General features: G+C 41.5%; 1 protein-coding gene, 1 non-coding gene and 1 pseudogene across 2 annotated transcripts; all 3 read right to left on the bottom strand.

Moving 5' to 3' along the window:
- Positions 1–3,734: 3,734 nt before the first annotated feature.
- LOC117134466 lies at positions 3,735–3,840 on the bottom strand. The gene has a single exon (XR_004458651.1). It is a non-coding gene; the product is annotated as a small nucleolar RNA R71 (small nucleolar RNA).
- A 4,911-nt stretch (positions 3,841–8,751) lies between these two features.
- LOC117134378 lies at positions 8,752–13,772 on the bottom strand (annotated as a pseudogene).
- LOC117134239 lies at positions 10,914–11,900 on the bottom strand. The gene has a single exon (XM_033292343.1). The coding sequence runs from the start codon at positions 11,614–11,616 to the stop codon at positions 11,059–11,061; it is 558 nt and encodes a 185-aa protein (XP_033148234.1). The 5' UTR covers positions 11,617–11,900; the 3' UTR covers positions 10,914–11,058.
- Positions 13,773–14,619: the final 847 nt, after the last annotated feature.

The following is a 14,619-nucleotide window of genomic DNA, read 5'->3' as shown; positions in this document are numbered from 1 at the left end:
AGATGATGAAATCTGTTTTGATGATTACAAAGGGGCATATGGTTGTGAAGGAGAAGGATCATCTGCAGACAGAATCTATGTCAACCAGAGTTTTGCTAGTAAGGATGCACTGCTTTCAGAGTTGCGGTCGACAGCGGTGAGGCGTAGGTTCTCCTTCAGAATATTCAAGTCAACGAAAACTCTGTTTGTGGCAACATGTCGTGTTAGTGGTTGTCAATGGAAGGTCCGAGCAAGTGTGAAACATGGGACTAAAACGTTTTGGGTAACCAAGTATTTGGCAACTCATACATGTTCCATCCCAGACAGAATCGCTCAGCGGAAACGTTGTACTCCGAAGTACATTGGTCGACTTTTCATAGATCGAGTTAGAATCATTGATGGGTTGAATCCGCAGCATATCAAAGATGCAATGAAGAACATGTTTGGCATGACACTTGATTACACCACTTCATACAGAGCATTGTTATATGCGCAAGAAATGGTGAGAGGATCAGCGGAAGACGGGTATGAGCGATTGCCTTCATATTTGGAGCAAATCGAGGCAGCAAATCCGGGTTCTATCACAGCTATAGAACTTGATTCTCTGAATAGATTTAAGTATCTATTTCTTGCTTTTGGAGCTTCAATCAGAAGATTTAAGTATCAGAGAAGGGTCATTGTGGTAGATGGGACTCACCTAAGTGGGAAGTATGGGGGTACTATGTTGGTTGCAGCCGCACAAGACGGTAATTTTCAGATATATCCATTGGCTTTTGGGATCGTAGATGGTGAGAATGATGAATCTTGGGAATGGTTTTTCACAAAATTGGCGAGCTGTGTATCTGATGAGTATCCTCTGGTGATAGTCTCCGACAGGCACGCCTCCATTATAAATGCGTGTGAAAAGGTGTTTCCTTGGGCAACCCGAGGAATATGTTATTATCACCTTCAAGAGAATATTGTCAAAAAGTATAAAGGGAAGCATCTCTTGTACTTAGTGAAAGGTGCTGCTTATGCTCATACACTTTACGATTTTGATCGGTACATGGATGAGATACGAAGTGCAAATCCGGATCTTGCTGAGTATCTGGAGGAAGCCGATGTGACCCTATGGTCTAGGGTTCATTGTTAGGGAGACAGGTACAACTTAAAAACGAGCAATATCGCTGAATCAATTAACTCCGCACTGAAGCGAGCAAGAGGATTTCCTATTCAGTTCCTGCTGGAGTTCATAAGGGAGAAGCTAGGAAGGTGGTACTGGAAAAGGAGAGGAGATGCTTTGAGTCTTACAACTCAACATAGTCGGGGTGTTGAACACTTGCTTGCTGTCCGAGAGGAGAACGCGTATACTCTGAGAGTCCAACAAATTGATGGATGGAAGTTCTTTGTGAAAGGTGGCAATAGGGACTGTAATGTTGATCTGGAACTTCAAAAGTGCGATTGTGGTGTCTATCAAGTCGAGAAAATACCTTGCTCTCATGCTATAGCAGCTGGAACAGCAGCTGGTGTGCATATCTCCACACTTGTGTGGCCGGTCTACTCAAAGGATACTTTGTTTGCAGGATACTCAGAGAATATATATCCTTGTGTTGGACAACTTGTTGAGGCAAGCACATCCTTTCCTCCGGAAGTAAAGCGTGGTCCGGGGAGACAGAAGAAATCAAGATGGCAATCTTGGTTGGAGCTATCCAGGATGAGAGGACGCAAACCCCGGAAGCAACACATGGTTTATAGGTGCTCAGTCTGCAAAGAAACTGGCCATAAGCGTCCACAATGTAAGAACTGACGTGGAAGACCTTTAAGTAAGTCGTCCAGAAGACCTTTAAGTAAGTCGTCCAACGTCTTAATGATATATGGTGTTTTATACATCTTGTATATATGCTTTTAAATTAGTTTTCAAGTCTTTATCGAGTCTTCCTAGTCCTTTTGGAGTCATTACAGGTCTGGAGTTGCATTTGATGGGAGATGGATCAGCTGGAACAAAAGAGGCAGAAAACAATGCAATTTGGTGGTTTTCACGCAGAACAGTCTTGATGACTGTTCCGAGTGAGTGTTCCAGCGGCAGAGATTTTTTAGGAAACTACAATCATTACGGGATTTGCCCTAGTTATCCATATTTTCTCTCCCAGCCGCCTGTGGCTTTGATATATCATATTTTCTGTTTCTCTTTATCATACTACGCTATTCTAGACAGAAGAAAACCATTGGAGACTTTTGTGCTTTTGGATTGTAAAGGGAGAAAGCTCCATCTCTCTCACCATAGAGAAGATTATCCTGAACCCTCTTTCTATCTCTTTTATTTACATGAAGTCTTATTCAGAATTGATCTCTGTGTTTTCTCTGTTCATGGCTGAGTAGTCAACTTGTTTAGTCTAGGGTGTTCGGGTGTTAGATCCGTGAGTTAAACATAGATAAGTGAAACCATTGATTGTCTTCATTCATAACTGTTCTTAATGCTTGCATTAATCTGGCCGCTTAATGTTAGATCCTAGGTTTAACCTGTTCATTAACCGTGTAATAGGTTGCTAGATCTGTTATGAATGAGCCTAGCATCCCTAATCAGCGAAAGTAGATATTAGGGTGTTTGGTGAACCTATCGGACTTGATCTCTATTGCTTGCTGTCGCATCTTGATCCAAACGAGAGTTTAGGTATCAAGATCGATCAGCATAGGGAGCAGTACCACGACAGTGGGCTGTTCTACTTGAGTGATCCGAGTTCTAGACTTGCTCTTAATTAAACTTGAATAATTGTTTGGCTCACACTTGTTTAACACCCGACCAAACCACCCTAGGCTAGCATTTTAATCATCTGAAATCTTTAATTAATCTTTTTACTTGCTTGTTACGAAATCAACTTTAAAACCCCCATATTGTTTTAGCTTGATATTGATCCCATAAAGATAAAGTGTAATAGTTGGTCTCTGTGGATTCGATCCTAAAGTGCTACATCGACATACCATTCGATTGTGGTAGTGTGCACATTAGGTTATTTGGTGTGCGTATACACGTAATATCAAATTGGCGCCGTTGCCGGGGACCATCTTTTTACCTTTATTTTTCGGTTATTTATTTAGTCTAAGACCTCTAACTTGCCTTATCCTTTTTGTTGCAGCTAATGTTCCAGGTGCATGACCAGTAGACATACTCGGAGAAACGCACAAGGAGAGTTAGTTACATTTACCAACCAGGAGCTAGCAAGGTTAGAAAGAACAAATCGTCAACAGCCAAGGCAAACTGACACCACTATGGGTGATCACGCCAATCAGGAGATCTCGCTGCTCAGTTGCACATGCAGCAGCAGATGCAACAAATGCAGCAGACCATCCAAGCTCAGCAGGATGCTGCTGAACAGGCTGCTCTCGCGCAGCAGGAACAACAGGCGCAGACTGTTCCAATCGGGCAGAGAAACCTTCCGCGTAACATCCCTACTACGCGCTCTGCCATTGTTCCTCCACCTTGCACCAGGCAGGACTTCGAGATCAAGCCTGCTTTGATTGGTCTAGTACAGAGAAAGGTGTTCTCTGGTCTCTCTACAGAAATTCCAATGGAGCATATTGAGAGCTTCGAAAAAGTCTGCAGTTTCACTCGCGTGAATGGTGTTCCACCAGACTACATCACGTGCATGTTATTCCCATTCTCTCTTGATGGAAAAGCTGCACGGTGGTTGAACTCTCTCCCTACCGGCTCTCTCACTTCATGGGAACAGGTCCGATCAGCGTTCCTCAGCCATTTCTACTCTAAGGCGAGAACAGCTGCATTGAGGAACAAGATCACCTCCTTCAGACAGCTCACTGATGAGCTTTCTGCGACGCATGGGAGCGCTTCAATGACTATCGCAGAGAATGTCCTCACCATGGATTTGATGATGATTATATCCTGGACATTTTCTATGATGGAGTGGACTGGAAATACCAAGGTGCTCTAAACTCTGCGAGCAATGGAGATTTCATGACTCAAACCACAGCTGGAGCGTTTAAGCTGATTGAGAACATGGCTGCTAGCTCAGCTAATAAGAAAGAGGAGAGTGATTGCTCCAAGAAAGGAAACAGTTCTGACGCCCAGAAAATAGATGAGCTGACTGCCAAGGTTGATCAGCTACTGAAAAACAACCAAGGGCACGTTTTCAGCATGGAACAACCTACGGCCGGGCATATTCAGAACCAGAACCAGCGACAACCGCAGAGCAATCCGCATGCTGTTCCAGCTACCGGGAACAGTCAACCAGATGAGCTGAAGGGTCTGGGTATGATGATGCAACAGCTGTTGCAGGGTCAGCAGGTTCAGGCCAAGGCGTTGAATCAGGTAACCACGGAAATAGACACCAGGATGGGCAACATGTTCACTGAGCTGAATAACAAGTATGACAATCTTGCGATCCATATAAGAAAGATCGATGTTCAGCTTGCTCAAACAGTTGAGAGTGTCAAGAGGCAACAAGAGACGCTTCCTGGAAGAACTGATAAAAATCCTAGGACTGAGCACTGTAATGCAATAGAGCAGCCGTTTGCTGAGACTGCTTCAGGCGCAGAAGAGAGAGCAGAGCAGTCTGCTAGCTCTGGAGTGACTGCTCCTAGCGAACCTGCTGAGACTCCACCATCTCGAGTCTATGTTCCCAAGGTTCCCTATCCAATTCCACCTAGACATCTGATGGATCCCATTAGTGAAGAGCAGCTGATAGGTTTTAACAAGATGGTGAGAAGGCTTCCTAAAGAACTTGCATTCGAAGATGCTCTGCAGATTCGTCCATTGCTCCAGTTCTTTAAACACTGTAGAGAGACTCAAGAGGAGATCAAGGTCCTCTATATCAAAGCACTGTCTACACCAGCATTGAAGGTATTGCCTAAGGTTGATGATCCTGGAAAGTTTGTTTTCCCATGCTCCATCGCAGGAACAACCTTCAAGGATGCTCTGTGTGACTCTGGTTCTTGTGTGAATCTCGTCTCAAAGGCTATTGTAGACGATTTGGGTATTGCTGATGTTGAGCGTTCTCAGCTGACCCTGACCTTTGCAAACTCTTCCAGAGCAGTCCCATATGGAACCATCCGCAGCCTTCATGTTCAAGTAGGGGAATGCATTGTTCCTGCTGAGTTTCAAGTTGTTGAGATGAACAAGGATCATGAGATGCCTTTGATATTTGGAAGGACATTCATGGCTACTGTTGGAGCAACCATCGATATGCCCAACAAGAGAGTCTGCTTCTCCAACATCAACAAGAAAGTTTTCTACAAGGCTGTACCCACCAGATCTTCCTCATCACACGCCTCTCGCATCTCAGTGTTTGATGTAGAAAAGCTGAAGGTTGTTCCAGAGAAGGAGCATGGTGATAAGGGTGAGAGCAGGCTGTTCTCTGATGAAGATCCTAGCACTGATCCTACTAAATTCAGAGGGAATTCAAGGGTGAAACAGAAAGTCCAGAAGAAAAGGATCAAGGGAGATCCTACAATGACTTTGATACCTCTCAAGTGTGATGAGAACTCCATTGAGTATGAGGTAAAGTGCAAGGGTACCTCTAAACCTTTCTCTAAAGTCAGAGCTATTCTCACACATGAGCTGAAGGAGAAAGGGAAAGCTGCTGTGAAAGGGTTGTTGAGCAGAGTTTTGAAGCTGAACATGTCTGATTGTGGAGCTTGTTTTGGAACAAGCCCTCCTGCTCAACCCGACTGATCCCAGTCACCAAGTCAAGCTAGAGACTTAAACCAAGCGCTTGGTGGGAGGCAACCCACTGGTGAGTGTCATTAACATTAGGATTTTCTTTTTACTTATTTTTGTTTTTAGTTTGTTGAGTCTCAGGTCACAAATCAGAAAATCCGAGACCCTTGACTGGAGCAAGCAGCTGGCTGTTCTCATTCCATAGCATCCTTTACCGGAGCAACCGCGTCTTGCTCTGTCAGGCTGCTCCGCGCCAGGTAAGTATCTCGAACAAAAAAAAAAATGTTTATTCTTGATTTCACCTTCTCTCTGATTTATTTTCACACCAGGGACGTTGTGAAGTAAGTCTGGGGGAGGGTTTTCGTCGTTTACTAACTCGTTTCTTTCTTTTGTTTTTCTTTTGGGTCAATTCGAGTCAGTTTTTATTGAGTCAGTCAAAATTTTGTGGGAATTAGGACCTTATTCCGTGTTGATCACTAACCACCTCGTGCTTTAGTTATCTTATTCAGTGACCTTAGCAGTGGCGAAAGACACACATGTGGACCTGGAACACCCTGACATATCTCACTTGATTCTCCAGAAGTTCTCAGCCGATCAGGTTACACTGGGTAGACTTAACTCCACCTTACTTGAACCTAATCTTGACTGAAATTCTTCTTGTTATGGGCATTAGATCAGGGAAACGAGAACACACTCAGGACTTCTTATCCTTTTTATCCATCTTGCTGATCCTGAGTGGCTAGCTCATCTTTAGCTAGTTCCCACCCTGCACCTTAGCCTTTATTCCACCTTCATGCATTTGTTTTTCAGTGTCATATGTGCAGATATGTGCAAAAAGGTCGGAGAGGAAAGGATCAACGCAGCCTCCTACTCGTTACTGCTGCAGAAATTATGTCAGAAAGGAGAACAAGCAGATTAAGGGAGCAACCGCTCCATAACCAATGAACTGCGCAAGAGCAGGGGTGGAGAACCAGAATGGTCGCGAAATCAGAACCACCAGTGGCACTCAGAACGATCATGTGTTACCTCCTTCTTCGTCACATCACCATATCAGTCTTCAAAAAAAAAAAAAAAAAAAAAAAAACGAGATTAATGTGATGGAGAAGGGGAAGAAAGAAAAGAAACATGGAGCCACTGGAAAGGTCGAGCAAGAAGTTGGTACCAAGTATTGAAGAGTGTGTAGAGGAAAGTGGAAAGCAGAACAATCAGTTGCCTGTTCCGTCATCAGAACAGTCGCACCAGATAGAGCAAAAACGAGTAGAGGCTGTGGACATCAATGGATCTATCCTCTCTTGCCATTTTGTGTGATATCCTGCATCCTCTTCAATGAAATGGTAGCCCCTAAACACTCTTAACTCCACCATTAAATAGCCTGTTCCACACCTAGACCGTCTACCCTGAATGATGCCTGTGATGAGAAGCTCACGCTACTCTTAAATGAATGTAGGGAGTTCTGTCTCGATAGTGTTGCTTTTTCAGGTTTGAGATGAAGAGTATGGAGCCGATTTTTGAACAGCAGTCAGTGGGGTTCCGGTAAGGGTGTGTTGTCCTAGTTTTACTGCTTGTATGGTTCAGAGATTCGTGGTTAAAGTATGGTTGCTGAGAATAGGAGAGTTCCCACACTTTCAAACCTTTCTCCCTGTTCTTGATACTTGACATTGTTTGAGGACAAACAAGGATCTAAGTCTGGGGGAATTGATATATGGTGTTTTATACATCTTGTATATATGCTTTTAAATTGGTTTTCAAGTCTTTATCGAGTCTTCCTAGTCCTTTTGGAGTCATTACAGGTCTGGAGTTGCATTGGATGGGAGATGGATCAGCTGGAACAAAAGAGGCAGAAAACAATGCAATTTGGTGGTTTTCACGCAGAACAGTCTTGATGACTGTTCCGAGTGAGTGTTCCAGCGGCAGAGATTTTTTAGGAAACTACAATCATTACGGGATTTGCCCTAATTATCCATATTTTCTCTCCCAGCCGCCTGTGGCTTTGATATATCATATTTTCTGTTTCTCTTTATCATTCTACGCTATTCTAGACAGAAGAAAACCATTGGAGACTTTTGTGCTTTTGGATTGTAAAGGGAGAAGGCTCCATCTCTCTCACCATAGAGAAGATTATCCTGAACCCTCTTTCTATCTCTTTTATTTACATGAAGTCTTATTCAGAATTGATCTCTGTGTTTTCTCTGTTCATGGCTGAGTAGTCAACTTGCTTAGTCTAGGGTGTTCGGGTGTTAGATCCGTGAGTTAAACATAGATAAGTGAAACCATTGATTGTCTTCATTCATAACTGTTCTTAATGCTTGCATTAATCTGGCCGCTTAATGTTAGATCCTAGGTTTAACCTGTTCATTAACCGTGTAATAGGTTGCTAGATCTGTTATGAATGAGCCTAGCATCCCTAATCAGCGAAAGTAGATATTAGGGTGTTTGGTGAACCTATCGGACTTGATCTCTATTGCTTGCTGTCGCATCTTGATCCAAACGAGAGTTTAGGTATCAAGATCGATCAGCATAGGGGGCAGTTCCACGACAGTGGGCTGTTCTACTTGAGTGATCCGAGTTCTAGACTTGCTCTTAATTAAACTTGAATAATTGTTTGGCTCACACTTGTTTAACACCCGACCAAACCACCCTAGGCTAGCATTTTAATCATCTGAAATCTTTAATTAATCTTTTTACTTGCTTGTTACGAAATCAACTTTAAAACCCCCATATTGTTTTAGCTTGATATTGATCCCATAAAGATAAAGTGTAATAGTTGGTCTCTGTGGATTCGATCCTAAAGTGCTACATCGACATACCATTCGATTGTGGTAGTGTGCACATTAGGTTATTTGGTGTGCGTATACACGTAATATCACTTAACTAGAATTTTCTTCTGGTAAGTCGTCCAGAAGACCTTCTGGTTAGTCGTCCAACGTCTTAATTAGAATTTTCTTCTGGTTAGTCGTTCAGAAGACCTTTAAGTTAGTCGTCCAACGTCTTAATTAGAATTTTCTTCTGGTTAGTCGTCCAGAAGACCTTTAAGTAAGTCGTCCAATGATTTTCTATGTTTTATGAACTTCTCTGTAGTCGTCCAGAAGACCTTTAAGTAAGTCGTCCAATGATTTTCTATGTTTTATGAACTTCTCTGTAGTCGTCCACAATGATTTTCTATGTTTTATGAACTTCTCTGTAGACTCTATGTTATGAATTTATATGTTTTATGAACTTTTCTTTGTAGACCTTCTATGTTAAGCAGTACATATTCCGAAACTAATTCCAACAGTGCAATTTAAAAAAGACAAGTTAAACATTACATATTCCGAAAGGTTACTGCACTACCAAACTAATTTCCTACGGAATTCTAGTTTGGTGTGAGGATAGGTTACAAAAAAACATCATCCTATCCTGACCCTGTTAACATCCCCTAATCTACCTAACAACAGTACACAAAAGCATCAAGTTCAAATACAATCGCAACAGCACACAATAACACATCCAATATCTAATCATACGTTGCCAGGTTCTCATCATTGTCTTGGTTTTCCCATTCATGGCACATAGAAAGCTCTCGAAATATATCCAGCGCCATCTTCTCCCTGATGGTCTTCCCGTGTTTTTTGTCAAACGCGGTGGGAAATTCTATCCCAAGAGCATGACATTCGATGTACTTCAGAGTGAAAGGGCCACAATCACCAGCTCGGCACTGAGGTACTCCAACGGTTTGTCTCGCATATGTGTATGGCTCCAATGTGTATTGAACCTTTTGTTCGTCAGAGAGCGCGCACTCAACAAGCAGATAAGGGACCATTGTGAGAAAAGGCTCCATTACCTCATCGAGTTCTTCAGGGCTAATATGAGAGACAATGCTGTCCCAGACGACGATGTGCCTCTTAGGGATCGATATCCATATAGCAATCCAATGCTGGTTCTTGAAGTTCACAGGTGCATAGATATCATCCACATCCACCCCCCCAAACCTTCTTAGATTGGCAAAAAGAAGGTATCACGCCTGCATGATAATTCCACGCCCCACCAGGGAGTCTTCTTCCTAAACCGTTGGCATCAGGAGCGTCGCTCTTAAAATCAGGGTAGGAGGCCCTCCACTGCCGAGAAAAGACATGATCAAGAAAGCACATTCTGTCGCTCCTGAAATGTTCTGGATGGTTTTGGTACCGTTGCCTCAGTATATTAATAAAAGCATCCATTTGCTGCATATAAAACAATACAAGTCAAAAAAACTTACAGACGACTTACAGACGACTTACAGACGACTTAGAGACGACTTAGAGAAGACTTAGAGACGACTTACAGACGACTTACGTAAGATAACTACCAGACGACTTACAGACGACTTAGAGACGACTTAGAGACGACTTAGAGAAGACTTACAGACGACTTACAAACGACTTACGTAAGATAACTACCAGACGACTTACAGACGACTTAGAGACGACTTAGAGAAGACTTAGAGACGACTTACAGACGACTTACGTAAGATAACTACCAGACGACTTACAGACGACTTAGAGACGACTTAGAGACGACTTACAGACGACTTACAGACGACTTACATAAGATAACTACCAGACGACTTATAGACGACTCACAGACGACTCACATACGACTTATACAAATCAGAAAAGTACCAGATAACTACCAGACGACTTATATAAGAGTTAGAAAATAGCAGAAGACTTACATGGTCGGTTAGCCATTCTAAGGGGGTTCGGAGGACCTGATAGAATCGACTTCGACATCTACGTGGTTTTTTTTTCAGAGGCAGTTTATAAGAACTGCAAACACAAAATGTAAATAATCAAATAGAAGCTTTTTTTAATCAAATATAAGTAAGCATATTTTTAACAGCAACTTACGGATCTTTTTGCACCCATGCAGTGAGCTCCTTCGACTTCATCTTGTCAATGGGTGCAAAAGGATCATAGCCTCCGCCAACCTGTTTGTTTGGAATGATCTGTTTGGCAGTGCTGTTTCCCTTAAAAGGAGTTTGCTGTGTGGGAGCAAGCTTCCTTTCTCGCACACTTTTTTTACGGAGATTCACCAAAGCAGTCTCCTTCTTTGTCTGCCTTCTAGCTTCTTCAACGAGTAAATCTGAAGCGGTCGAAACTTGTTTGTCCAATATAAGAAGGCTAGGATCATCACTCGGTAAGTCGTCTGCAGGACTCACAAGACAGAGCTCTCTCGAGGAACTCGGTTCTTTGGCTTCCTTCTGTCCTGCTTTCGCCCCATTCACGCTTTCACTCTGCAATTTCGAGTTCACAGTGTGTTTAAAAACTATTAACAAAAGCCCTTACAGCAAAGATCAAATTCACACTAGAAACAAAGCACACATGTTCAGAATCAAGGCATACAGTGGTTCATCAAAGCACACTAGAAACAAAGCACACATGTTCATCAAAGCACACAAGAAACAAATCACATCAGTCCTGACTCTTCCTAACACTTTGCCTAGTGACTCTCTTCTCTGCAATTTTGGGAGAGGTTTTGGTACTAACCCCGGGTTCGTCAACAAGTTTTGGTGGATTTGAAGTGGTTGTAAGTTGACGATCATCAGATAAACCCCCTCTGTTGGTGATTCCCACCTTCTTCTCCACAGCTACCATCCTATCCGCCAGTAACTTGAGCTCCTTAAGGCACGTCCCAAAGCCAAGATTAATGGTATCAGATATGTCCTTCAAGGACTTTTCAATCTGCTGATGCGTCATCCCTTCACTACCCGCCGCAGGTGTCTCAGCAGAAACAGAAGACCCTTTACGAGCTTTCTTCCGAGGTCTGCTACTTTCTTCCTTCACAACACTCTCTGACTTCACGGGACTCACTTCATTCTTCACTGGAATCACTTCCATCTTCACAACCTTGCGAGTACCGGTGACTGGCCAGCATTCCATGGTCCACTCCCATCCAGGATCATTAAACATGACTTTAATTATGTTATCCGCGGCAGGGTCATCTATGTCTCCGTCCCATTTTGGAAACATTTCATCAAAATCCTTCTGAACGAAGTTCTTCACGATAGTCTGCAATAAATAAAAGATATAAACTTAGTTAAGTCGTCTGAGAAGTATTTTGTTCTCAGACTACTTAAAGTTAAGTCGTCTGAGAAGTATTTTGTTCACAGACTACTTAAAGTTAAGTCGTCTGAGAAGTATTTTGTTCACAGACGACTTAAAGTTAAGTCGTCTGAAAGTCTTCCAACAAAAAGACCACTCAGACGACTTAAAAGTAAGTCGTCTGCGTGGTCTTTTGTTGGAAGACTTCCACACGACTTAACTTTAAGTCGTCTGAGAAGTCTTAGGAGTGAAGTTAAGTACCTGTTTATTGATAGCAGCCTTAAAACATTTGCGTTGTCTTTTGCCACCCTTGTAAGCCAGCAACAGTGGAGACGGTCTGTTTGGTATGGGAGACCCATAATTAGCACCCAATTCTGGCATAGCATAGTACGCCAACACTTGGAGCACTTGTATGAACCCATCAACAGTGTAACCAGTTTGCGTCAAGTCGTTTGCCTTCAGAGAATCCATCAGCACCTTAAACGCCACTCTCCCCCATGGATAATTCTCAATTTTTTCTAAATCCATCACTAGCCTTGCAAGACTAGCTGATGTAGCGGATGAGAACTTTTTCCCTTCGATATATCCTGCGTAGATGGCAAGGTATCCCAGCCGCATGCGATCATCCCGAGACCACTCGTCGCAGTTGTAAAATGCTTCTGTTATCTGTTCAATACTTGGCCCAGTATCGATATCAACATGCATCTTCTCCCAGAAAGCAGCCATCTCCGTTGTAACCTCACATCTTGGATTTTCCAGGTCCTTGATGTAATCGCAGTTCAGCCCAGTGAGGTGTTCAAACTCTATCAGTGAAAACCTCACAGGTTGTGAAACGACAAGACTCCAGAGCTCAAACTTCTTCTTGATGTCTAGCTGGAAACAGAGCAAAAAATGTACCAGCCTTGAAGTCCAACCAAAGTCAAGCTCCTTGAATTTGATGAACACTCCTAACTTCGACGCCTTCAGATCCTCAAATTCGTCAGGTGTGAGACAATCACATAGAGCTTTAAACAACTTTGTGTCATCAGATTGATACGAAATGCTCTTGATTGCATCGGGCTCTTCTCCTAATGTAAACATCCTCGGCGGGAGTTCTCGTAAATCCATTTTAAGGCCTGCAAATAATCACAAACAACCATCTCAAACACATAGGTTGCGCACTATGCTAAATGCTATAGAAGACTTGCAGACGGCTTCCATGAAGTGAGAAGACTACTCAGACGACTTCCAGGAAGTGAGAAGACTACTTGGACGACTTCCATGAAGTCTTCTACGATGTCTTACTCTCTAGACGACTTACATGTAAGTCGTCCAGAGAGTAAGACATCGTAGAAGACTTCATGGAAGTCGTCCAAGTAGTCTTCTCACTTCCTGGAAGTCGTCTGAGTAATCTTTCAGCAAAAGACTACAACAATCTCAAAATCTTTTAAACAAAAGACGAATGACTTACAGTTGGAGAATATATTGTCCGAGAAGATATGGTCGGAGAAGATGTGGTCCCAAGCCGTTACAGATCTGCAAATCGAAGGGAAAAGAAGAATCAATACTAAAATATTTAGGGTTTTCCGGCGGCTAAACGCCTTAATACATGAGAAATAACATACCGGCGGCGGAGTTTGGCAAACGAGATTTCAGATCTGAAAAAAAGGAAGCGGACGGTCAGTTTAAACTACGAAAATACTCTACGGCATGAAGGAGAAACGAGATTCGTCGTAATCGGAGAGATTACCGGCGAAGATAACGGCGGAACACGACCACGGTAGGGTTTTCGTCTTATCGCCTTCGAAATCGCCGTTGGAGAGAAACTGCGCTAGGGTTTCGAAAAGTTGTGAAATAGTGAAAAAATAGCTTTTATATGTCCGGTAAATGATCCGGTTAGGTTAAAACGTACATTGGTAAAATTAAAGGTTCGGTACGATGTGGACGACTGAAATATACGTCGTCCGTGTAAATTATTCAACAGACGACTGAAATATAAGTCGTCCACACCCTAAACATAACCCCTAATTAAACACTTCATAAAATCAAATCAAAGTTGAAAAGTGTTTACTATACACATAAAGAAACACATATAGATGAAAACTAATTTTTGAAAAAAACATTTTAGTTTTCCAAGATCTAACCCTAACAATACATACAATACTACAACATATGTTTGCCAAACTCATAAACCAAAGAATATCATGATTCACTACTTCCACTCATCTATCTTCAAAACAAATCAATTTTATCATATCTTAATTTATATCACTTAAAACTGTTTATAATCATCTGATTTTTATTTTTCACGCATCAAAATATTTTTTTACAAGATTTAAAAATTATTTTTAAAATAAACTGGTACCAGACGACTTAAACTTCAGTCGTCCAGACGACTTCCAACAATTCAGACGACTCAGACGATTTACTGGGGCTATATTCGTAAAAATGGCTTCTGTTTTTTTGTTTGGTCACAAGGGGCTGAGTTGTAATTTCACTAGGTTTTTAGGTTAGTTTTGCATTTGATTCAAGTTTGGGTATAGGTTTGGGTTTAAAATCAAGTTGTAGGTTAATTTTGGCAAAAACCCCAAATTCATACTATATTTTAATTCAGACTAATAATAAATATAATTTTTGAAATATTTTAATCACAGTATCTTTTGATATCTTTTCATTTTAAATATAAATATATTTATTTTAAAATTATAACAAATCTGTTTAAAAAGATTTTTACAAGATCTTCATTTTTGAAATTATATTTAAATATTTTCACTAATTTCAAAATTAGTTTAAAATATTATTATACATTAATATATTCAGTTATATAAAATGAAAAATAAAAAAATCTATAATATTTTAGTTATTATATAATCATAATCAATCATATTAAATTAAAATTATTATATTGAGCTAAATATAATAAAATTGTATTAAATTTATATATTTATATAT

This window comes from Brassica rapa, chromosome A05 (genome assembly GCF_000309985.2).
Source record: "Brassica rapa cultivar Chiifu-401-42 chromosome A05, CAAS_Brap_v3.01, whole genome shotgun sequence".
NCBI classification, from domain to species: Eukaryota; Viridiplantae; Streptophyta; class Magnoliopsida; order Brassicales; family Brassicaceae; genus Brassica; species Brassica rapa.
This window is presented reverse-complemented; position numbering and strand designations above follow the sequence as displayed.